Source organism: Mobula hypostoma, chromosome 12 (genome assembly GCF_963921235.1).
Source record: "Mobula hypostoma chromosome 12, sMobHyp1.1, whole genome shotgun sequence".
In the NCBI taxonomy this organism is placed as follows: Eukaryota; Metazoa; Chordata; class Chondrichthyes; order Myliobatiformes; family Myliobatidae; genus Mobula; species Mobula hypostoma.
In genome coordinates, this window is record NC_086108.1 from 57,907,461 (window position 1) to 57,933,109 (window position 25,649).

The 25,649-nt window shown below is 39.8% G+C and overlaps 1 protein-coding gene across 19 annotated transcripts in view; it reads left to right on the forward strand.

Annotated features, from left to right (window-relative positions):
• The window catches only part of lrrc7 (leucine rich repeat containing 7), a 661,225-nt gene that overhangs the window by 359,457 nt on the left and 276,119 nt on the right, over positions 1–25,649 (forward strand). For 18 of the 19 annotated variants that reach the window (XM_063064200.1, XM_063064198.1, XM_063064201.1 and 15 more), the window contains one exon: positions 16,447–16,649. In XM_063064200.1, coding sequence (XP_062920270.1) covers positions 16,447–16,649 — 203 coding nt within the window. The remainder of the gene's footprint in view (positions 1–16,446; positions 16,650–25,649) is intronic. The other variant, XM_063064207.1, reaches the window with a different exon arrangement.

The window sequence follows — 25,649 nt, forward strand, 5'->3', positions numbered from 1 at the left end:
TATATGGGTACTAGTAAGGTATATGACAAGGTTTCCAATCGTAGTCTCATTCAGACAGTCAGTAGACATGGGAACCAGGGAGAATTGGCTGCATGGATTTAGAAATGGTTTGCTCACAGAAGGCAGAGGCTGGAAGTTGGTGGAGTGTATTTTGCCTGGAGATCAGTGAGCAGTTGTGTTCCACAGTGATCTGTCCTGGGACCCATGCTCTTTGTGAATTTTATAGAATACTGGATGAAGAAATGGAAGGACGGGTTAGTAAGTTTGCTGACGACATGAAGGTTGTTAGTTACAATAGGAAATTGATTGGATGCTGACATGGGTTGAGAAGTGGAAGATGGAGTGCAATCCAGAAAGTTATGAAGTGTTTCACTTTGGAAGATTGAATATGAAAGCAGAAGACATGGTTAATGGCAGGATTTTTAACAGCGTGAAGAAGCAGATAGATATTTGGGTCCATGTCCATAGATTGACTAAAAGACATAGACTAAAAGTTGCAGTGCAATTTGATAAGGTGGTTAAGAACGTTTGTGGTGTGTGTTGGTCTTTGTTAGTTGGAGGATTGAGTTCAAGGGTCACAAGGTAATGTTGCAGCTCTATAAAACTGGTTAGAGCTCACTTGAAGTATTGCGTTCAGTTCTGGTCACCTCATTATAGGAAGGATGTGGAAGCTTTAGAGAGGACGCAGAGGAGATTTACTGGGATGCTCCTTGGATCAGAGAGCATGCCTTTTGAGGATAGGTTGAGCAAGCTAGGCCTTTCCTCTTTGGGGAAAAGGAGGATGAGAGGTGACTTGATAGAGTGTATAAGATGATAAGAGATAGAGTGGACAGCAGAAGACATTTTCCCCAGGTGGAAATGGCTAATACAAGGGGGCATAACTTTAAGGTATTTGGAGGAAATTATAAGGGGTATGTCAGAGGAGGGTTTTTTTACAGAGCATAGTGGGTGCATGAAATGCACTGTCAAGGGAGGTGGTAGAGGCAAATACATGAAGGACAGTTAAAAGATTCTTAGGTAGGCACATGGATGAAAGAAAAATGAAGGGCTATTGATAGAGAAAGAGTGGAAGGTTAAATGGTTTGCACAATATTGTGGGCTGAAGGGCCTGTACTGAGCTTTTTTTTATGTTTCCAATGTTTCAAGCAAAAAGATCTGCCCTGTTTGTTCATCTTCTCTTCTGAATTCGTAAGACCATAAGATATAGGAGAGATTTAGAACATTTGGCCCATTGAGCCTGCTCCACCATTTCATCATGGCTGATCAAATTTTAGTCTCAGCCCCAATCCCCATTTCCCTTCATGCCCTGACGAATCAAGAATCTATCAACCTCTGCCTAAAATATACATAAATATATGAATTCCACAGCTACCTGTGGCAAAGAATTCCACAGATTCACCACTCTCTGGCTAAAGAAATTCCTCCTCATCTCCATTCTAAAAGTACATCTCTCTATTCTGAGGCTGATCTTAGACTCTCTCACCATAGGAAACATCCTCTCCACATCCATTCTGTCAAGGCCTTTCACCATTCGATAGGTTTCAATGAGGTCACCCCTCATTCTTCTGAATTTCAGTGAATACGGGCCCAGGGCCATCAAACATTTTTCATATGACAAGCTGTTTAATCCTACAATCATTTTTGTGAACCACCTTTGAACCCTCTCCAGTTTCAGCACATCCTTTCTAAGATAACAGACCCAAAACTGCTCATAATACTCCAAGTGAGGCCTCACCAGTGCTTTATAAAGTTTCAACATTACATCCTTGCTTTTATATTCTAGTCCTCTTGAAATGAATGCTAGCATCGCATTTGCCTTCCTCACCACAGACTCAACCTACAAATTAACCTTCAGGGAATCCTACACAAGGACTCCCAAGTCCCTTTGCACCTCAGTTTTTTGTATTTTCTCTCCGTTTTGAAAATAGTCAACCTTTTCATCTCTTCTACCAAAGTACATGACCGTACACTCCTGACACTGTGTTCCGTCTGTCACTTCTTTACCCATTCTCCTAATTTGTCAAAGTTCTTCTGTAGCCTCTCTACTTCTTCAAAAATAACTGCCTATCTTCATATCATCTGCAAACTTTGCCACAAAGCTATCAATTCCATCTTCCAAATCACTGATATAAAATGTAAAAAGAATTGGTCCCAACATAGTGGAAAACCACTAGTCACTGGCAGCAAGCTAGAAAAGGTTCCCTTTATTCTGACTCTTTGCTTCACTGCTTTATCCGTGCTGGAATCTTTCCTGCAATACTGTGGATTCATAGCTTGTTAAGCAGCCTCATACATGGCACTTTGTCAAAGGCTTTCTCAAAATTCAAGTACACAACATCAACTGATTCTCCTTTGTCTATCCTGCTTTTTATTTCTTCAAATAATTCCAATAGATTGTCAGGAAAGATTTTCCCTTGAGGAAACCCTGCGGACTATGGCCTATTTTATCATGCGCCTCCAAGTATCCTGAGACATTATCCTTAATAATCAACTCTCACATCTTCCCAACCATTGGCCTATAGTTTCCTTTCTTCTGCCTCTCTTTCTTCTTGAAGAGTGGAGTGATATTTGTAATTTTCCAGTCTTCTGGAACCATTCCAGAATCTAGTGATTCTTGAAAGACCATTACTAATGCCTCCACAATCTCTTCAGCCACCCCTTTCAGAGATCTGCTGTGGTGAACCATCTGGTCCAGGTGACTTATCTATCTTCAGACCTTGCAATTTCCCCAAAAACCTTCTGTCTAGTTATGGTAACTTCACAAACTTCATGTCCCCTGACACCTGGAATTTCCACCATACTGCAAGTGTATCAGTCTTCACTGTGGATGACAAAATACTTATTCAGTTCATCTGCCATTTCATTGTACCCCATTACTTCCTTTCCAGCATCATTTTCCAGCAGCCTAAGATCCACTCTTGCCTCTCGTTTACACTTTATGTATCTGAAGAAACGTTTGGTATCCTCTTTAATATTATTGGCTAGTTTACTTTCGTATTCCATCTTTACCTTCTTGAGGTCTTTTTAGTTGCCTCCTGTTAGTATTTGAAAACTTCCCAATCTTCTAAGTTCCCATTAATTTTTGCTCCATTGTATGCCCTCTCTTTGGCTTTTATGTTGGCTTTCGTTCCATTCCATTTATTCCATTCACAATGTGTTTTTTTTTTCTAAGCTATCTATTTTCTGAAAGTGACAATCTTATGCTAATTCATGTAGCTTGGAAAGTCTGATATTTTCAAGACCTTTCTGAGAAGGTTAATGCATGTTGTGCTTTACGTATTCATGTTTAAGATCAAAAATTTTCACTTTGCAGCAAGACCCAGACATGGAAAATATTGATCATTGTTTATTAGTTTCTTTCCTTGCAAGTTGTTGCCTCAGTTGCACATCCAACCTTGGAATGAAACCCAGCAGCAAAAGCTGCACTCACCACATTACAGCACCAGTGATCGAAATTCACTTCCTGCCTTCTCCCCATGACCACTGGGGACTCCCATTTCCGCCCACATTCCAAAGACATACAGGTTAGGGTTAATAAGTTGTGAGCTTGTTATGTTGGCGGCAGACACATGGTGATCCTTTTGGCTGCTCCGAGTAGACCCTCAAGTTGTTGGTCATTGACACAAATAACACATTTCATTGAATGCTTTGTTATTTTGATGTACATGCGATAAGGCTAATATTTAAAAAAAAATCTTTATTTGCCTCTGCCACCACTCCTGGCAGCACATTTTAGTTACCCATAGCTCTCTGTATAAAGAAATTCCTGCCTCACATTGCTCCTTTGAACTTTGCCCCTTCTCTTAGATGCGTGTCCTCTAGTATTAGAAATTTTTACACAGGGGAGAAAGTTATCTATTCTTTTCATAATTTTAAAAACTTCTATCAGGTCTGTCCTCAGCCTCCACCACACCAGAAAAAAAGAACACTCATTTCTCCTTATAGCACATGACCTCTAATCCAGACAGTATCCTGTTAAACCTCTTTGTGACACAAGATTCTGCAGATGTTGGAAATCTTGTGCAATATACACAAAATGCTCAATAAACTCAGCAAGTTAGCATCAATGGATGGAAATAAACAGTCAATGTCTCATTCACTGATACTGCTTGACTTGCTGAGTTCCTCTAGCATTTTGTGCATTGCTCAGATCTCTTTTGATCCCTCATCAAAGCCTCCACATCCTTCCTATAATGGAACCAGAATTTTATAAAACAGCAACGCAATTTCCTGTTTCTTGAACTCAGTGCTTCAACTAGTAAAGACAATCATGTCATATGCCTTCTTTACAAAGCTATCAAGATGTGCACCCATTTTCAGGGAGCTATGGACTTGGACCTCAAAATCCCTCTGCCCATCAGTGCAGATTAGACAGGGTCTTCACATTAATTGTGTACTTTCCCTTTTCATATGATCTCCCAAAGTCAACACTTCACACTAGCCCAGATTAGACTTCATCTGTCATTTCTCTGCCCGTATCCACAACTGATCTATATTCCGCTATATCCTTTGGAAATCTTCTACACTATTCACAATGCATTCTGCTTTTGTGTCATCTTCAAACTTACTAATCCACCCATCCATATTTTCATCCAAATCATTTACAATTTAGTCGCAGAAATCCAGCAAAGTAAAGCCCATTAACCACACCTCCCTGTCTTGTATGGCAAGCCAGTGCTGAATCCAATTGGCCAAGTTACTATGGATCCAATGCACCTTAGATCTTCTGAATAAGCTTACCACGAGGGATCTTGGATCTTCTGAATAAGCTTACCATGAGGAACCTTGTTGAATGCCTTAATAAAGTCCATTTAGAACACACTCACTGCTCTACCTTCATCATTCAGCTTTGCACCTCCTCAGAAGACTCAGTAAGATGTGGCTTGACCTCCACAAAGCCATGTAGGTTGCTCCTAATTACACCATGCTTTTCTAAATGCTCCTAATCCTATCCCTAAGAATCATCTTGAGTAGCTTCCTTGGCACTGATGTGAGGCCTGCTAGTCTACAGTTTCCAGGATTATCTCTATCTCCCTTCTTGAACAAAAGAAGAACATTAGCTACTTGCCTGTCTGTTGGGACTTTTCCTGTGGCTAGAGACTATACAGGGATCTTTGTCTAGACTCCATTAATCTCGTCTCTTGCCTCTCTCAATAATTTTGGGTATATCCCTTAGGCACTAAGTATATTCACTTTAACATTCTTTAAAAGACCCAATGTCACGTCCTCCTTTATTTCAAAATACTCTGGCATATTGGCATGCTCCACACTGATCTCACTAATCTCCATGTCCTTCTCCATGGTGAATACCAATACAAAGTATTCATTTAAGACCTGGCCCTCATCCTTGGCCTCAAAGCACATGTTGTGGTCCTTGTGTGGTCCTACCCACTCTCTAATTATCCTCTTACTCTTGATCTATGTATTGAATGCATGGCGTACTCTTCAATCCTTTTTGAACTTCTCACTCTGGATCAGTAGCCCTAAATGCTACAGATCTAAACAACAGCAGATACTGAATCTTCTAGATCATCGAGGGCTTCTGATTGGGAAAGACTGATAATGTTTTTGTAGGTACAGTACATGCTCATCCATGCATATCCTTATGAAGTTGGTGATAACTCTGGCATATTTATTTAGGTCTGCTACATATGATGCAGTCTACTGACTTGAAGCAATCCTGAATTCACTCCTTTGCTCCTACCATGCAGTTTTTCATACTAGTGCTGCACTCTTTAGTCTCCATCTGCAAGAAGGCAAAAGAAGCAAGGCCAGGTGGTCAGATTTACCAATCTGTGGGTGAGGAATGGAGTGGTAGACATTCTTGACAGTGGTGTACCAGTGGTCAAGTGCATTAAGCCCTCTAGTGTACAGTTAGGCAGAGACTTCTTTATGCTAGCCTGATTGAAGTCTTGCTCCATGACGTGCCAGACATCAGGATATGCCATTCTTTTTGCTGATCACAGCACCTAGTTCCTCAAGTGCTACCTTGAGGTCTGTCTGAAGTGAAGTGTAGACAGCAGTCAGGATGATGGTGGAGAACTGCCACAGAAGATTGAACAGTTGGCACTTTACTGCCAGGTGTTCCTGGTTGAGAGATCAGAAGTATATCTAAAAAAAAGAATAGTGATGGAAAGCATGGATCCTCGGAATGATAACTAAGGAGAAATAGTGTTAGGGTTGTTGAATAAGTACTTATGAGTCAGTTCTCACATTGAAAGACACAGGAAACATTACAGACACAGTTTGGAACTAAAGGGTGAATAAGACTGAAATTTATTGTAATTAATACGATGAAGAGAAAAGTACCATAGAAGTTAATAGTCCAAAAGATGTCCTGCAGATGCTGGACCTCTGAAATAAGAGCAGAAAACACTGGAAACATAAGAAATAGGGGCAGTAGGCATCCAGACCTTGACAACATGCACAACACAATGGAGGAACTCAGCAGGTCGGGCAGCATCCGTGGAAACAAACCGTCAACGTTTCGGTTTACGATCCAGACCTTGAGTCTGTTCCACCAGTTGTCACTTATCCTTTTATTCCTTCAATGCTCAAAAATACATATATCAACCTCTGTTTTATGCTAAATCAATGAGTAGGACTCTACAGCTACCCAGGGTACAGAACTCTAATGATACATTCCCTCCGTATGTGTGGGAAATGGCTTATCCATTATTCTGAGACTTTGACCCTGGTTTTGCAATTCTTTAGCCACAGAAACTTCCTCCTTACATCCAGTCTAATAAGCTTGGTGAGTATTTTATAAGTTACAAAATTTGACATTAGCGGCAGCCCAATCAATTCACAGAGAGAAAGAAAGAGAGAGCTTCACACAAGTCGTGGAGAAGAGTTTAAAAAAGCATTTCACGGGGCTCGGCACATTAGCAGTAGACCAATCGATTCACAGAGAGAGAGAGAGAGCTTCACACAGGTTGGGGAGAAGAGTTTTAAAAGCAGGAGCATTTCGCAGGACTCAGCGCATTAGTGGTGGACCAATCAATTCGCAGAGAGAGGAATCTTTGCACAGGTCAGGGAGAAGAGTTTAAAAAATGGGCGTTTCACGGGGCTTGGCATATTTTGTGGCAGACCAATCAATTCGTAATTCATTAGCAGAAGCAGATAAAAGTAAAGCAAAGTCAAAGTGGAGTGGCCATTGTGTGAATGGACCAGTGTAGGAGTGGGAACTTGAGGCTTTGGTGTGGAGGTACAGGTAAGGCTTTTGTAGTGGTTGAATAAAAAGTCACTCATTTACAGCTAATCAAATAAAGTAGGGATGATGCAGGATCAGGTGATGTGCTGTAGCTGCATGATGTGGGAGCTTGTGAACCCCACTGTAGTTCCTGGTGACCACATTTGCAGCAAGTGTTAGCTGCTCGAGGCACTCAGGCTTAAAATTGATGACCTGGAATCTGAACCTCAAACACTGTGGCACTTCAGGGAGGAAGAGTTACCTGAACACTCTGTTTTAGGAGGTAGTCACACACGTTAGATTTGCTACCTCAAATTTGATCTGTGGTCAGGGACAAAAAGGTGTAACTGCGAGCAAGGTGGGTAGTGGGATCCAAGAGACAGTGCTGAAGGAGCTTCAGCCTTTGAGCTTGTCCAGCAGGTCTGATATTCTTGCTTCCTGAGTGGATGAGAGTGGGGGCTGTAGGAAAAATGAGCAACCTAACTGAATAGTCTGGGGAATAGACAGAGTTCTCTGTTACAAGGCTGTGTTGCTTGCTGGGTGCTCGTGGTCGGGACATCTTATCTAACTTACAGAGGAATTTGCAGTGGGAAGGAAAAGATCCATTTGTCGTGGTCCATGTGGGTACCAATGACATTGGTAGACTGAGGAAAGAGTTCTGCTGAGGGAATTTGAGCAGCTAGGGACTAAATTAAAAAGCAGAACCTAGAAGATGGTAATTTCTGGATTACTACCTCAGCCACGTGTAAATTGGCATATGGTCAAGAAGATTAAAGAGTTAAATGTGTGGTTCAAGGATTGGTGTGGGAGAAGTGGGTTTCAATTCATGGGAAATTGGCACCAGTATTGGAGAAGGAGGGAGCTGTACCAATGGGACGGGCTGCACCTGAACTGCGATGGGACCTGGATCCTAGTGAATTGCATAACTCAGGCTGTGGATTGGGCTTTAAACTAAATAGTAGCGGGTTGGTTCAACAGATTGGAGAAGTAGGGATAAAGTAAAAAAGAAAAGTGTGGATAAAGATAAAGAAAAAGCAAAGAATAACAAAGAGGAAAGTAAGAGTGGAGTGAAGAAAAGTCAAGTGCAAAAGAGAAAACGATTGCAAGATTTTAAAAGTGCAATGAGTGTAAGTGCACTTTATCTGAATGCCTGGTCAGTGAACTGGTGGCACAAGTCAGTACAAAGAGGTGTGATTTAGTGGCCATTGCAGAAACATGGTTGCAGGGTGGAGAGGATTGGGAATTAAATATCCAAGGATGTCATGTAATATGGAAGGATAGGCAGGAAGGTAAGGTAGCACTCTTAATTAAAATTAAATTAGGGCGATATTGAGAGATGATATAAGATCTAAGGTGCAGAATGTTGAATCCATCTGGGTAGAGATTAGGAATAGCAAAGGGAAAAAAATCTCCTGTAGGAGTTGTCTATCAGTTGCCAAATAATAACATTACAGTGACACAGGCAATAAACAGAGAAATATCTGAGGCATCAGACAATGGAACAGCAGTTATCATGGGGGACTTTAACCTGCACATATATTACATATATTGGGTGAATCAAGTTGGTTGAGGCTGTCTTGAGGAGGACTTCATAGAATGCATCTGTGATAGCTTTCTTGAACAGCATGTTACTGAACCTATAAGGGAATGTGCCATCTTAGATCTGGTCCTGTGCAATGAGACAGGTAAAATTAGTGATCTTGTAGTTAGGGATCTTCTTGGAAAAAGTGATCACAGTATGGTTGAGTTTCTCATACAAATGGAGGGTGTAATATTCGATCTAAAACTAAATGGTAGCTAAATAGTAGGATTTGGCTAGTGTAGACTGGGAACACAGGCTATTAGTCTGTGAGCCAGTAGGGTTGGTTGGTACCATTGGAAAGGAATAATGCTCATAGTGATTTTTGGCAAGGTATACATCTCTAGATTTAGAAAATATGTGATAGCATTGCACCAGTGGTAGCCTTATTACTTCAAATAAGTAATCAGTTTTGTATATATTCCATATTAACATCAGTACAGCAGAAAATGTTACCCACCCCCCAAAAGGTAAAAAAAAAAACCTCATTTAGAGAGATTTTGGAGTTTTATCAATGTCATGATATTTTCCATATTGTTGTATCAAATCAAAACAATCTTAAGCTTTTGTCATAGCATATAGAATTACAGTAAAATAATTCAAATGTGAGGTTCCATACAGCCATAACCCAGGCCCCATTTGGTTGTAAAATGAATATATTTAATCAAAGACAGTTTTCCATACTTTGTTTTCCATACTTTCATAACCTATTAATAATCATAATAATAATATCTTTGGTCAGGAATCTCCTCCACTGCCTCACCATTTGTGTGCCTGTGATACCTTGCAACCCATGACCAGTCTCTTCACCCCGTAGAGACCTTTCACTCTATCCCTCAGAGCCATACCCAGAATTGTGGCAACATCGCTGAAAGTAATTTGATCACCTTTCACTCTTTGGACCAAGTTCATTCCATCAACCACTGTAACAGAGTTTCCTGGGAGCTGCTCTTCTACTGCTACATTTTTCTGCAAGGTTGTGACGAAAATAGCTTTATTTGTCTTTCTCAGCAATCCTTCTGTTATGGACAAGGCTCAGGGCAATGGTCCAAGGGGGATGAGAAAGGATATCCCCCATACGTAGACTGCACTCTTGTGCCAACTTGATGTGACCAAATAAAGACCTGTCTGCTTTCGAGATGATCACCCTCCCATTTGATTTACTTCTCTCTTCTTACACATATCACAATGTTTTCAGCTTGTTGGTTTTCATTGGGTCATGGAATTTCTTTGCTGGTGGGTCTTCCTCTAGTCTCTCATCCTAGAAGGTTGCACAACATTACTCACCAATCTCATATGCCTTCATCAGGTCAAAAGCAATGTCCTTGGGGGCTGCCTTTGCCGTAGAAATGCTAATGAGGTCCCACTTCTCTGCAAATGGGGTGACCCATTCATGTATGCAGCTAACCACTGCTGAAACTGCTTCCTCATCTTTCTGGATTCTTGGCTGGAATGCACTGTGGTGCTCAGTTGTTATATAGTAATGCTTGATAGCTCCAGCATTCAGGCTGAACCATGATGTGCCCCCAGGAGTCTATGTGTCTTTGTTCACTGTGGCTTCAATAGCCTGGTCCACAGGGATCTGCCCAAAGTGGTTGTTACTTGACAGCTGCACTGAGAATTGGCCTGTCTTGAAGGCCTCATACACAGAAGGATTCTTCTCTGGGAGGTTCATCATCTGAGCAAAGTAAGGCGACAGGTACCTGGCATAATTCATCTCATCATAGGCAAAGCACCATGGGATCACAATTCTTATAGCATGGAGGTGCAACTCCCAGTCCCCCTCACAGAAAGCTACCACCGCTGCAATGCTATCACATATTTTCTCGCACCAGGGGTGTATACCTTGCCAAAAATCGCTATAAGAATTATTCCCCCCAGATGGTACCAATGGCCCAAATTTGGGGTCCTGGCTCACGGACTATATATGGTGGGACAATTGAGGAACAGTGGAAGATTTTCAAAGAGATTTTTCACAGTGCTCAACAAAAGTATATTCCAGTTGAAAGCAAGGACAGTAAGGGTGGGAAGAGTTAGCCGTATATAACTAAGGAAATAAAAGAAGACATCAAGCTAAAAGCTTGTGAATACAGAGTCACCAAGGGTAGTGGGAGACCGAAAGATTGGGAAAACTTTAAAAAGCAAAAAAGAGCTACAAAGCGAGCAATAAAGTAAGGGAAGATAGATTATGAAAATAAACTAGCACAAAATATAAAAACGTCTAGTAAAAATTTTTATAATTACGTAAAGCAGAAAAGGGTGGTCGAAGTGATGTAGGTCCCTTGGAGGAGGAGAAGGGAGAATTGATATTGGGTAATGAAGAAATGGCAGAGGTTTTGGATGACGATTTGGTGTTGATCTTCATGGTGGAGGACATATCTAACATGCCAAAGAGAGATGTTATGGATATAATGGGAGGTGAGGACCTCAGTACAATAGCTATCACTAAAGAGGTAGTGCTGAGCAAACTTGCGGACCTGAAGATAGATAAGTTCCCTGGTCCTGATGGAATGCATCCCTGGGTACTGAAAGCAATGGCAGAAGTTGTAGTGGAGGCTTTGGTGATAACTTACCAAAATTCTCCGGGCTCTGGGCAAGTCCCAGCGGATTGGAAGGCGGAGAATATCACACCACTGTTCAAAAAAGGATGTAGGCAAAAGGCAGGTAACTATAGGCCAGTTAGTTTAGCATCTGTAGTTGCGAAAATGCTTGAAGCTATCATTAGAGAAGAAGTAGTGAGGCATCTGGAAAGAAATGGATCCATCAGGCAGATGCAGCATGGGTTCGGCAAAGACAGGTCCTGTTTGACAAACTTACTGGAGTTCTTTTCACAGTGGATAGAGGGGAACAGATAGACGTTATTTACTTGGATTTCCAGAAGGCATTCAATAAGGTGCTGCATAAAAGACTTATCCTTAAGATAATGATGCATAGAGTCGGGGGTGATGTATTAGCATGGATAGAGGATTGGTTAACTAATAGAAAGCAGAGAGTTGAGATACAAGGGTGTTACTCTGGCTGGCAATCAGTGGTGAGCAGTGTGCCACAGTAGTTGGTGCTGGGCCAGCAACTTTTCACAATATACATTAACGATCCAGAAGAGGGGACCGAGTGCAGTGTATCTAAGTTTGTTGATGACACTAAATTGAGTGGAAAAGCAAATTGTGCAGAAGATATGGGAAGTCTTCAGAGAGATGTATAGATAAGTTAAGTGAATGGGTAAGGGTCTGGCAGCTGGAGTACAATGTTGGTAAGTGTGACGTCATCCACCTTGGAAGGAACAATGGAAGAGCAGGTCATTATTTAAATGGCTAAAAGATTACAGCATGCTGCTGTGCAGGGGGCCTTGGGAGTGCTTGTGCATGAATCACAAAAGGTTGGTTTGTAGGTGCAGCAGGCTATCAAGAAGGCAAATGGAATGTTGGCCTTCATTGCTAGAGGGATTAAATTTAAGAGCAGGGAGATTATGCTGCAACTGTACAGGGTACTGGTGAGGCCACACCTGGAGTACTGCGTGCAGTTCTGCTCTCCTTACTTGTGGAGGAATATATTGGCTTTGGAAGTGGTGCAGAGGAGATTCATCAGGTTGGTTCTAGAGATGTGTGGGGGGGGTGGGGATAGACTGTGAGGAAAGATTGAGTCACTTGGGACTGATCTCACTGGAATTCAGAAGAATAAGAGGAGATCTTCTCGAAACATATAAAATTATGAAAAGGATAGATAGATAGAGGCAGGAAAGTTGTTTCCACTGTTAGGTGAGACTAGAATGAGGGAACATAGCCTCAAGATTTAGGGGAGTAGAGTTAGGATGGAGGTGAGGAGGAACTGCTTTTCCCAGAGGGTGTTGAATCAGTGGAATTCTCTGCCCAATGAAGCAGTGGTGGCTACCTCAGTAAATATACTTAAGACAAGGTTGGATAGATTTTTGTATTGTAGGAGAATTAAGGTTTATGAGGCAAAGGCAGGTAGGTGGAGATGAGTCCATGGCCAGATCAGCCAAGATCTTATTGAATGGTGGAGCAGGCTCGATGGACCAGATGGCCTACTCCTGCTCCTATTTCTTGTGTTCTTTCTTACAAAGTGTCCTTCCCGGTTTGTTCTTTCCTGATGGCACACTGCCATTCTTGCAATCATTCTTGCGAACGTATGCTACAGTTTTTTTTAATGGCAGGCATATTCTGTTTGACTTAAGGAGATCAAAATGATATACAGTACCTCAGATCCGGCTTCAAAAGAGTATATAATTGTTGTAAGGCATTTTTACTTTTGTACTTGAATCATTTTTGTGATGAATGCTAACATCCCATGTGATTTCCCTTGTGCGTCTGGAAGTTAGCTTTAAGGTATATTTGCACAAAGACATGAACTCTACCCAAACTCTTACCATTTAAAAAACTAGTTTTATTGATCTTATGCATGATATTATATTGCGTCTATCATGCTGCTACTCCAGTAGTTTGGTCATCTCTTAAATCCATTGCTGACTGAACAATGCTATTGTATTTATCAAGCTGCTATTATTATACCTTCTACTATCACAATACTTTTTTATTTTGGATTCCGTAATGGGCTAATGAGGTAATTCCTTGTTTTCTTTCTCCTTCCTTTTTTAGATATTGAGATCACATTTCCTATCCTCTGTTCAACAGGAACCATATAAAATCTGTAATATTCTCAAAGTCAATAACCAAAATATTCATCATCTGTATGGCCAACTGTTTCAAAACTCTGGAATATAAATTACTGAATCCTTGGGATTTATTAGCTTTTATTGTCACCCTTTTCTCAGCTTTTTAACCAATACTTATTCCCTTCATTTCCTTGATCTTGTTAGGCTCTTGGATCTCAGTAATTCTGACAGGTAATCTGTCTCTTCTGCCATAAATATAGACATAAAATAGTTGTTTAATTCCTGAGTCATGCTTTATTTCCTAATATAAATTTGACTATCTCTGTCTATAAGGGAAACATATTTTCTCTTGCATGACAGCATACAATGGTTGCAATGGTAGTGAGCTACCCTCATTTGCTAGCTACTAGACTGGCCTCAGCATCCATCTCATCAATCCCTTCAGATCCTTTCATGAGATGATCTATTAATTTCTAAACTCTGGAGAAAAGAGGTTCATTCTACCCAACTTCCTTCATAATCAGCCTCTGCACTGCTTTAAAATCATGGATATATTTTTTTAAGAAGAGACAAAGACAAGAAAGAACTGTAAAAAGTATGGTCTCACCATGAAAACTCCATATAATTACAGCAAGCCTTCTTTAGTCATCTACTCTAAACCCACAGCCATTAAGCCAACATGTTGTTCACCTTCTTAATGCTTGCTTTAACTGGATATTTCTGTGATTCATGCAGAACTCACTGGATACCAAAATTTACCTTATCTGCTTACATTAAACTTCACCCACCTACACTTCGTCCTTTATTTAATTCATCTTTAACCCTATGAAATCTCTATATTTTTATACAGTTTACTTTGTAGTATGAATGGCTTGGATGTATTGTAAGCAAACGTTCGGTCTTAGGTTTAATCTCACTATATATGTTGTGAAATTTGTGGTTTTGTGGTAGCAGAACAATGCAATATATAAAAAGCTACTATAAATTACAATAAGAAATTTATATATAAATGAAATAAGTAATGCAAAAAGAGAGCAAACGTAGTGAGGTACTGTTCAAGGGTTAGTTCTTTGTCCGTTCAGAAATCTGATGGCAGAAGGAAAGAACTGTTGATAAAACATTCAGTGTGTGTTTTCAGGTTCTTGTATCTCCTCTTTGATGGCAATAATAAGAAGAGCGTTTGTTCCAGGAGACGGGCGCTCTTCATGATGAAATGCCACATTTTGTGGCATTGCCTTTTGTCGATGTCCTTGATGCTGGGGAGGTTAGTGCCCATGATGGAGTTGGCTGAGGTCACAACCAACTGCAGCTTTTTCTGATCCTGTGCAGTAGCCCATCAATACCAGGCAGTGATGCAACCAGTTAGAATGCTCTCTGTAGTACAAGTCACTAATTTAATTTGTAAGTAATTGAGGACTAGTATTTTATTCTTGTCACACCAAACAAGAAACAGCCTGCAATCTGAAAATCTATTCTAATCCTGCTCATTCTAACTACTGTATATATTATCATATACTCTATTCATATTGGTCTCATCTTCAAAAAAATCCAACAGATTTGTCATATACTTCCATAAAACCATATTGATTTTGTCTAATCATATTACGTTTTTCTAAGTGTGTTGGAACGACTTTCTTAATAATGGACTCAAATATTTTCCTGACAATTACTGTCATGCTAAATAATCTGAAATTTCTAATGTTCTTTCTTCACCTTTCTCGAACAGCAGGGCTTTATCTGCTGCTTCGCAGTCTCCTGGGACCATTCTAGAATCTGGGAAACCTTGGCTGATTTCAGCTATTGCATCCAATAGCTTTAAGGACTTTAAAATGGAGATCATCTTTAGAGAATATAATGAATATAATGAAAAAGTACTGCAGAAATTAATGGCAAAATTCAACACATTCACTGGTAATGAAGTTTTAAGAAGCTGCAAATACTGGAAAGCTAATTGTTTTAGTTTTTTTTAAAAAAACATCTTTGAATGTCAGAATCTAGTTGCTGAAGAGACCTTAATTGTTAACTCGAAGATGCAAACTGGATGTGTACAGGCTAGTGTTAGCTACTGGTTATTAGGGTCTAGCAAGATCCAGCCCAACAAAATTGAGCGCATATGAGATCAGAAGTAAACTATTAACATAATTAAAGCATTGATTAGTCAGCAGGAGACAAAATATAGGTATAAGGGATATGCACTTCAGTTAATTGAAGATGCATTTTAGAATCGTAGCTTTCAATGCACATATTAATGATTTACATAAGCAATAGATAAATATGTATCTAATTTCAATTGTTAGCATAATCTTAAGTACACCAGTAAAACCTGTGCACAAGAAGAAAATCTGAAAGGTGATGCTGAAAAGTTATATACTAAACTATGGCTGATGGTGTTTAGCATGTACAATGGTAGGGTTTTTGGTCTTTGGAGTGGATGGGTAGGATGACAGAAGTATGGTACCATTTCATCAGATTGGTGCTAATAGCATTCAACTATGAGAACATTGTACACAGATCACAATTGTACTCCCTTGAATCTCAAATCTCAGTTAATATTTTTGAGATGTTAAAAAAGATCAAAGGAGCTGGTAGGGTAGAGAGAAAACACATTTCTTGAAATAATATTAGAGCTGGGGTCCTATTAGGAAGTGTCACTTTGTATATGCTGTATGGCTGGAAAATTTGAATTGCATTACACATTTAACACATGCATTAAGATAAAAGTAGCAATTTAAAACAAAATTAGGAATGTTTCACTTTTTAAGTTTTACATACAGTATCTATTGATATTTCTCCTTTTATCCAATCTTTGACTGATGTACCGTCTGGTTAATATGACAATAGTTGAATTCTTTGCTAACAATCACTCTTCATGGCATCAGAATGTTCAATTAGAAGAGGTACTATGAGTATCCTTTCCCATAATCGAGGGGAAATTGCTAGGAAGCTATTCCAAAACTTGTTGCTTTGGATTAATGTCAAGAAGTGCACCAGTCTTAGGCATTGTTTCTTTCTAATTGACCAGAAGTTCTGCTACTTTTGTTGCAGTGCAGTGTCTGGAGATGACAACAAAGAGGAAACTTATTGGCCGCCTGGTGCCCTGCCGATGTTTCCGGGGTGAAGAAGAAGTCATCTCGGTGCTGGATTATTCCCATTGCAGCCTTCAACATGTACCAAAGGAGATATTCAATTTTGAGCGATCTTTGGAAGAACTCTACTTGGATGCAAATCAGATAGAAGAGCTCCCCAAGGTAGGATATAACATAAAGGGTGTTCTGTAGATGTAATTCAACAACTTAAAGCTTCTTTTCAAACAGAAAGTTAATATAGTAGTTAGAGACTGTGCTATGATAACAGATGAGCAAGTTTTAACTTTTTGTACTCAAAGCTGAAGCAGACCTCAACTCTAAAGGCCAGCTTCAGTGCAAGTAATGATGCTTGTGGACTCAAATGTCCAAAAGAGTTATACACTTACGAATGTCAGTATGCGTGCAAGTCTACATCAAATGGAGAAAATAAATCAAATTACAGTAAAGCATTAATCATGCAGAAAGGTCCTGATTGTATTTAATAACATTTGGATACCATTTATAGTGTCATGTCCAAAACTTTGCATTACACAAAAGGAGTTATTATTTAAACTATTTTAAATATTTGTCAGAGTTAACATTTCTGACTAAAGTAGAATATAGCTTACCTGGTTGCTCAATTTTTTATCTTTTTTTATGGTCAAGTCTTGCTTTGGCATCCTTATGATCTTATCAGAACATTGCAGTTCCCTCTTGAAGTGCACAGTCTTACTAATGACGATTCATTTTATCAGATGCTAGGTGCATTGCTCAGTGGTAAATTCAAATGGTTTTCAGAGTTCAGCTGTGAATGTGGGTGACTTGCTGCAGGTGGCATACTCTGCCCTTTATGACTTATAAAATATAATTTTAAAAATTGAACAGTGTGTTAAAGGAGAGATATATAATAGTTAAAATGGCTATTTCTTCTGTCTCTCTCTCTCCCTCCCCCTTTCTCTTTCTCACTCTCCCTCTCTCTCTCCCTCCCCCTCTCCCTCCCTCTCTCCCTCCCTCTCTCCCTCCCTCTCTCCCTCCCTCTCTCCCTCCCCCTCTCCCTCCCTCTCTCCCTCCCCCTCTCTCTCCCCCTCTCTCTCCCCCACTCTCTCTAACCCACTCTCTCCCCCACTCTCTCTCCCTTTCTCTCTCTCCCTTTCTCTCTCTCTCACTCTCTCTCTCCCCTCTCACTCTCCCCCTCCCCTTTCTCTTTTTCACTCTCCCTTTCTCTCTCACTCTCTCCCTCCTCTCTCTCTCTCTCTCGCTCTCTCGCTCTCTCTCTCTCTCTCTCCCTTCCTCTCCCTGTCTCCCTCCCTCCCTTCAATATATGAAAGATTTCTACATCCACCACCAATTCAGGCACTGCGTGTACAGTCATTTCTGATGATGAGCTCTCCCCTGTGGGACTTCATCAAATGTTGTGTTAAGATCTATGCAGACTGCAAAAAAAATTATGTTTGTTACATTCTCTAAAAAAAAATTCAAGTCATTTTCACAATGACAATATATATATAGGCTGTCCCCGATTAACCTGTGTTTCCTTAACTGCTGATTTATGCTCTCCCTCTGTTTTGTTTTTCAATAATTTGCCCTTCACTCATGGTAGGCTGCCTAGCTTGAAATTATACTGTCTGCTCCCTTGTCATGAGCAGTCTTCCAATCCTCTGGCATAATGGAAAAGTGTACTAAGCAGCACTTGAACCGTATGTGCCTTCTGCCTCCACATGTAGGATTCGAACATGTTGCCAAATAGCATCCACATATTATTAACCTGTTTCTGTATTCATATATTAAACAAAATTCTGGTAAAACTGGTATTATCCTAGTTTTATAACTATTTCTCATTGCACTGTTGTTTATGGAAGCTGAGGATGCACAAATTGTTTTCTGGTTCCTAACATTTCACTGAGATTAAACTTAAAAGGTCTTCAAACTGGTGGTTTTAAGTGTTTTGAAGCACCTTGAGGTAATAATGAAAGGCACTACAGAAATGAAAGATTAATTGTTCTATTATTATTAATTCAGTCACTTAGTGCTGGTGAATTTTCTCAGTGTTTGTATGTGAAATTAACAAAGCCGAACAGCATGAAAGAGTTAATATCTGGGAAAACAGTCAATCTTCTTGCTTTTCTTGCTTTGGATCTCTTTTGATATTAGGTTTGTGCCTCAGCTTCATTGTCTTATAAAAAATTATCTGCTTCATTGAAAAATTTACTTTAAAGGCTAATGTTCTCAGCATCAGTACTAACCTGAGTAATTTATGCCTAGACAGGTTTAATACTCCTTGTAAAAGGTGGTAGTAATATCTGACTTTATTTCTTCCATACAATGTAAAATGTCAAGGCCAGTCTAACTTTTTGTAATCTAAAGTACAGAGACATTATTTGACCACTGCCATTTTTGCCCTCCTCGAAATGTGGGCTTACAGAGAAAAGATACAAATTAATAATCAATGTAATTGTTATGCTTATTTATTCTTTGCCTGCAATGGAGCCCGAGTACATTGGATTATGTATGTCTCGTCTTTTCAGATGTAAATCTCCACATGACTTTTCTTTGCATGGCAGGAATTTGGTTAGACAACCCATGTACAGTTCTATATGCTACACTACAGGAAGGACCTGGTAGCAATAGAGAAAGTGCTGAAAAAGTTGACCGGTACAGGGGGCTTTAGTTATAAGGAGAGATCAGATAGACTGGGTTAATTCTTATTGGAACATAGGAAGTTGAGTGGTGACCTTAGAAGTTTATAAAATTATAAAGTGCATTATATAGGATATGTTGGTGGCAGAGTGGAGATAAGTCTCTACCAAAGGAGGTGTAAGGCCCTTCTTCCCTCTGCTAGCCTGCAGGTCACCCTTGGATAAAGTGTAGCACATGCTTAATGCCTGCCCCCAAGTCAGGGTCACAGAAACCATGGGAGCAGGTGGTGGATTGTCGTATGATGAACTAGACCATATCACAAGTACCAGTTATGCAACCACTGATGCCAAGCAGACAATCTCTGAAGGGTATTGATAATGGCTGGAGTCACCTGTCTTGTAAAGACACTGCCCAGCAGAAGGCAATGGCAAACCACCTCTGTAGAAAAATTTGCCAGGAATAATCATGGTCATGTAGACCATGATTGTCTATGTCATACGACACAGCATGTGATGATGATGATATAGGAAAGAATTTAAGAGTCCTCTTCCCAGGGCTGGGAGTCTAGAAGGCACAGGTATAAGGAGTGAGGGGAGAAACTTAAAAGAGATCTGGTGGGTTAGTTTTTCACACAGAGAGTGGTGAATAACTGGAGAGAGCTATCAGATGAGATAGTGGAGCAGAAGCTATTTCATTGTTTGAAAGGCTTTAGGACAGGTGCTTTGATAGAAAAGGCCAAGAGGAAAATGGACCAATTGCATAGATAGACATCTTGGTTAGAATGGAGAAGGTGTTTAAAATATTAAGTACATGCAAGGTGGGGTTATTAATGAAACCCCATTTTACTGGGCATCTCTAGAGATATGGCTCTTTAGCTCCTTGCTAACAGCCACTAGACTGTGATAAGAAAACCACCTTTTACAGACTCTATATGACAAGGGTAGATTTAACCTGGGTCCTGCCCAACCCATGAGGTTGGAATGTCTCGCCCACCCAAATCCCGATCTGTGTGAATACTGTGTAACTTACTGTTCTCATGTAATTGCCCAGTAGCAAGAAATAACAGAGTGTACACTGAATACTATTATAAAGTAAGTATATTTATGACTATTAACTTAACCAAACAGTTATTAAAGAAAAGAAAGAAAAAAAACAAAAGGGCCATTATAGTTAAACAGTCAAATGAACACAGGTGGGAGCTCAAATCTTCCAAAAGCCATTATGTCCAATGTACTCATGACGCCAACTCATATTCACGAATCCCTGGTAGAATCCCCCTTCTCGGGCACCATCAGATCATGCATTCCCATCAGATTGAATGCGACGGCCGGTTCGCTTGAGCTTCTTCTCTCTCCATCTCCCACCAATAAAAGACCCTCAACCCACCTCAGTATCCATCACAAAACCTCTCCTCCAGCATTCTCTAGAACTTTCTCCCAATTCCACCATCCTGATTGGATGACACAGCATTCCTAAGCATCTCTTATCTTTAAAACACTACCAGCAGAACTCACTGCCCCTACAGAAAACCATTATATGAAATACCCTACAACATCAGCACTAAAATCTTTACCAGGGCATGACATTAATATTGATGAACTGCACCAAACACGTAACAACAATGCTTGAAAATTAAAGTTAGCTAATAAAGTACCACACAATCATAGCCAAGCAGGTTGCTAATTTCAGAAGAGAAATGTAATCCATGGATTGTGACGGGTGGAAGCATTTGATGAGGCAATATTAGTGGGGTTAGAGTTGATAGTGGCATTTAACAGGTATTTAGACAGATACAAAGGAATGGAAAAAATATTGATCACGGGCAGGAAAATGCAGATTAGTTTCATTTTGCATCATTGTTAACATGGGTATCATGGACCAAAGCTCCTGTCCCTTTGCTGTACTGTTTGCTGTGTTTTGTATGTCCTATTCAGACCCCATTTTGACTTAGAACTTTTTATATCTGTTGAGTTTATGCAGACTCAGAAACTGATCCTCAGTCAGAAACTCGCAAGTCATTCTCCAAATACGTGTAGATCATAAGACCAAAAGACATAGGAGCAGAATTAGGCCATTTAGCCCATCAAGTCTGCTCTGCCATTCCATCATGGCTGATCCCGGATCTCACTCAACCCCATACACATACTTTCTTGCTATATCCTTTGATCTCCTGACTGCTCAGGAAACAATCAATTTCCACATTAAATATACGCATGGACTTTGCCTCCACCACAGTCTGTGGCAGAGCATTCCAGAAATTTACTACTCCCTTGCTAAAAGAATTCCTCCTTACCTCTGTTTTGAAGGATCGCCCCTCAATTTTGAGGCTGTACTGTCTAGTTCTGGATATCCCCCACCATAGGAAACATCTCCATGTCCACCCTATCTAGTCCTTTCAACATTCAGTAAGTTTCAATGAGATCACTCCGCATTCTTCTAAATTCCAGTGAGTACAGGCCCAAAGCTGCCAAATGCTCCTCATATGTTAACCCCTTCATTCCCTGAATCATCCTTGTGAACTTCCTCTGGACTCTCCCCAATGACAATACATTGTTTCTGAGATGTGGCCCAAAACTGTTGATAATACTCTCAGTGTCAGCATTATCTCCTTGCTTTTATATTCTATTTCCCTTGAAATTAATGCCAACATTGTATTTCCTTCTTTACCACAGACCCAACCTGTAAATTAACTTTCTGGGAGTCTTGCACAAGGGCTGCTAAGTCCCTCTGCACATCTGATGGTTGAATCTTCTCCCCATTTAGACAATAGTCCACACTATTGTTCCTTTTATCAAAAGGCATTATCATAGATTTCCCAACACTATTCCATCTGTCGCTTTTTGGCCCATGCTTCTAATTTGTCTAAGACCTGCTACAATCACATTGCTACCTCAGCACTACCCACCCCTTCACCTTTGTTTGTATCATCTGCAAACTTTACCACAAAGCTATCAATTCCATTATCTAAATAACTGACAGATGTGGAAAGCAGCAGTCGTAACATTGACCCCGAGGAACATCACTAGTCACCAGCAGCTAATCAGAAAAGGCCCCTTTTATTCCCACTCACTGCCTCCTGCCTGTCAGCCATTCCACTATCCATGCCAGTATCTTTCCTGAAACACCATAGAATTTTACCTTATTAAGCAGCCTCATGTGTGGGCACCTTATCAAACATCTTCGGAAATCCAAGTAAATGACATCCACTCCCTCTCTTTTGTCCACCCTGCTTGTTACTTCCTCAAAGAACTCTAACAGATTTGTCTGGCAAGATTTCCCTTTACAGAAACCATGCTGACCTGGACTTATTTGATCATTTTGACTTATTTTACCAAGCACAGTACCTCAAAAAATCATCCTTAATAATAGACTCTAACACTTTCCCAACCACTGAGGTTAGGATAACTGGCCTATAATTTCCTTTCTTTTGCCTTCCTCCCTTCTTAAAGTTTATTGATTAACTTATTATTCATTTTATGTTGTTTTGGGGAATGCATTGATTTCAGAGTTGTCTCTGCATTTACCTATGTAGGTAAATGTAAAGTGACCACAATATAGCATTCTTTTGTATTGGAAAAGCTTTGAGGCAAATTTAAGAAATGTGGCAAAACATTTACCTCTGTGTGGTTCAGAATGAAGAAAAACTGAAATCAGGAACAAAAAATCAAATGAAGTCAGGTAGTAGTGGGAAATTATTTCTTAAGGCATTGCCATTTTTCAGAACTAGAATGAAAAGAAATGGCTGAAATGTGAACACGACACCCACTACATATAACCGACATACTCTTTTTTTGTTCCTAATCGAAAACCTGATAGCATCTCTGTCTGAATCATCCAAAGCTACCTGAATTACTGACTGTAATTTTATATTAAAGACACAGCAAGGTAACAGGCCCTTCTAGTCCAAAGAGCCTCAGCTGCCCAATTATACCCATATGACCACTTACCTAAATACCTGTACTTCTTTGGCATGAGGAAGGAAACCAGAGCACCCGGAGAAAACCCATGCAAGCACGGGGTAATATACAAGCTCCTTAGAGACAGCAGTTGGAACTGGACCCGTATTGCTGACCCTGCAATAACATTACGCTAACCACTACCGTGTCACCCCTTCACACTACCATGTTGCCCAAATCAATGTCTTAGTTTTTTTTTACTTCAGGTTCACACCATCTAGTATTCTGTTTTTAAATTTATTTTATTACTCTGTTTTTATTTTCTTGTAGTGCTGCATGATAAATTGACATATCTCAATACATCTTGAGAGCCACAACTTTAATCCCTCTGAATGATGGAATGAAAGCCTGTTCCAATGAATGACAATATCCGAATTGAGTCTTTTAGTTGCATATTGCATGAGTCATATTCCATTTTAATTTTCTTCTAAATTGCATCCTCTAATATTGGTGTGATGAAATCTCTGAATGGAGTGGAATTTATGCAGCAAGTAGTCTCCTCTGATTTGGTATTACATTCCGGCATGAGCTTTAAAAGTGTAACATTACCCTTATACCTCAGGCTGTGATTTCCCTAATATAAAACTACTTGATTACAGAATGCATAACACGGGTGCAAAATATCATTGGCCTTGGTGTTATTATCACCTTTCCTGAAAAGCAGATAAATTCATCAAAAAGGGCTGCTTGCCTAACACAAATAGGAATAATATTCTAGAAAAATCTGGCATTCATTGTATTTGCGGCAGGTCACTGATATACCTGAAAAGGACTCAGGCCCTCTGCATGAGGAGGGTTAGATTAAGAAGAAAAAGATACTTGGAGTGGCAGTTGGAATACAATAAAACAATTGGAAAATATTACACTTTGAATTAAAATGATGTGCATGAACTTTGGAACTGGGGATTAATTTTTCTGGGAGGGATTTTGATGAAATCCAAGGGGAGCCATTTAACGGGATTAAACTCACTGAGGCAACAATATACAAGGCAGGAGAAATGCTATAAGTATTGATTGCCAAATTAACTGAATTTAAATTCATATTGGAACATATTGAGCTAATACAGGCCTGAACTTCAATTAACATTGTTCAAAGTTTGTATGTGTCACATGGCACAACTTCTGTTTTAAAAAAAACAAATTAAATTGAAATTGTTAAGTCTGTGATTTTGTTTCCAGCTTTTCCATACATCTGATAATTGATTGCATGGAGATGACACAACACGCACAATAATGTCCAAAGGTGGTCAAAATAAAAATGCTCACAGTCATTTGTTCTAATCATGTACAATTGGGTTCATGACACATTGAAGTAAAAAAAACATTAAAAAAAACATTTTACTCAGTGGGCAAGGCAGCATCTATGAAGGGAGAAATAGAATTATTATTTCAGATCAATGACAGCTGTCTTTATCACAGCACATGCAAGGGCATTTTCACTATTGTTTAAAGAGGATCTCCCTGAACACATCACAGGCCATAGAATTTAACTTTGGGAACATATTTCTATGCCCTTTGTATGAGTCACTTACCACTTCTGCTGGAGATGCAAAATAGATGGCACATGTAGGTTATAAAGTATATATCTATCGAGAAAGATGGCAGAGAGGAGAACAATATTAAATATAGTCATCATCCTGATGTATGTTCCTGTATCAAGCTGTGCATGCACCCAATGGATGCAAATACCTTCTGGTAAAGATGGATCTGCTAAGTAATGAGTCTTGCATGCAGTTCCTATGGGCTATTTTAAGGATGAAGAAACAATTCCGAATGGTGTTAAAGAAGGAATCGGATGCACGTCAGTTCTGGCAGGAATTGCAGGCCATTACTTCCTACAAGGTGAAATCTGACAACATGAATGGCTGTGATGCTTCACTCCCAGATGGCTCAACGCATCTTATGCAAAGGGAGAATAAAACTACTCCTGTGAAAATTCTTGCAGCTTCTGATGACTCTGTGATCTGTCTTAGAGGCCGATGTGGGAACACCTTTCTGGAGGGCGAACCCTCACAAGGCATCAGGCCCTGATGCTGTACCTGATAAGGCTCTGAAAACCTATGCTGACTGACTGGCAGGAATGTTCAAGCACATCTTCAATCTCTCACTGCTGCAGTCGGAGTTCCCACCTGATTCAAAAGAGCAACAGTCAAAATTAAAAGTAAATTTATTATCAAAGTACATATGCAGTGCTTATAAAAAGTATTCATCCCCCCTCGAAAGTTTTCATGTTTTATTGTTTTATAGCATTGAATCAGTGGATTTAATTTGGCTTTTTTTGACACTGATCAGGAGAAGACTCTTTAGTGTCAAAGTGAAACAGATCTCTATAAAGTGATCTAAATTAATTACAAACATAAAATTCAAAATAATAGATTGGATAAGTATTCACCCCCAAACACCACATCCTGACACACCATACCAAACGCAGCCAATTGGTTTTAGAAGTCACATAATTAGTTAAATAGAGATCCGGTTTTGCAGTCAAGGTGTTTCAACTGACTACAGTAAAAATATACCTGTATCTGGAAGTTCCAGTTGCTGGTGAGTCAGTATCCTGGCAAAAACTATACCTTGAAGACAAAAGAAC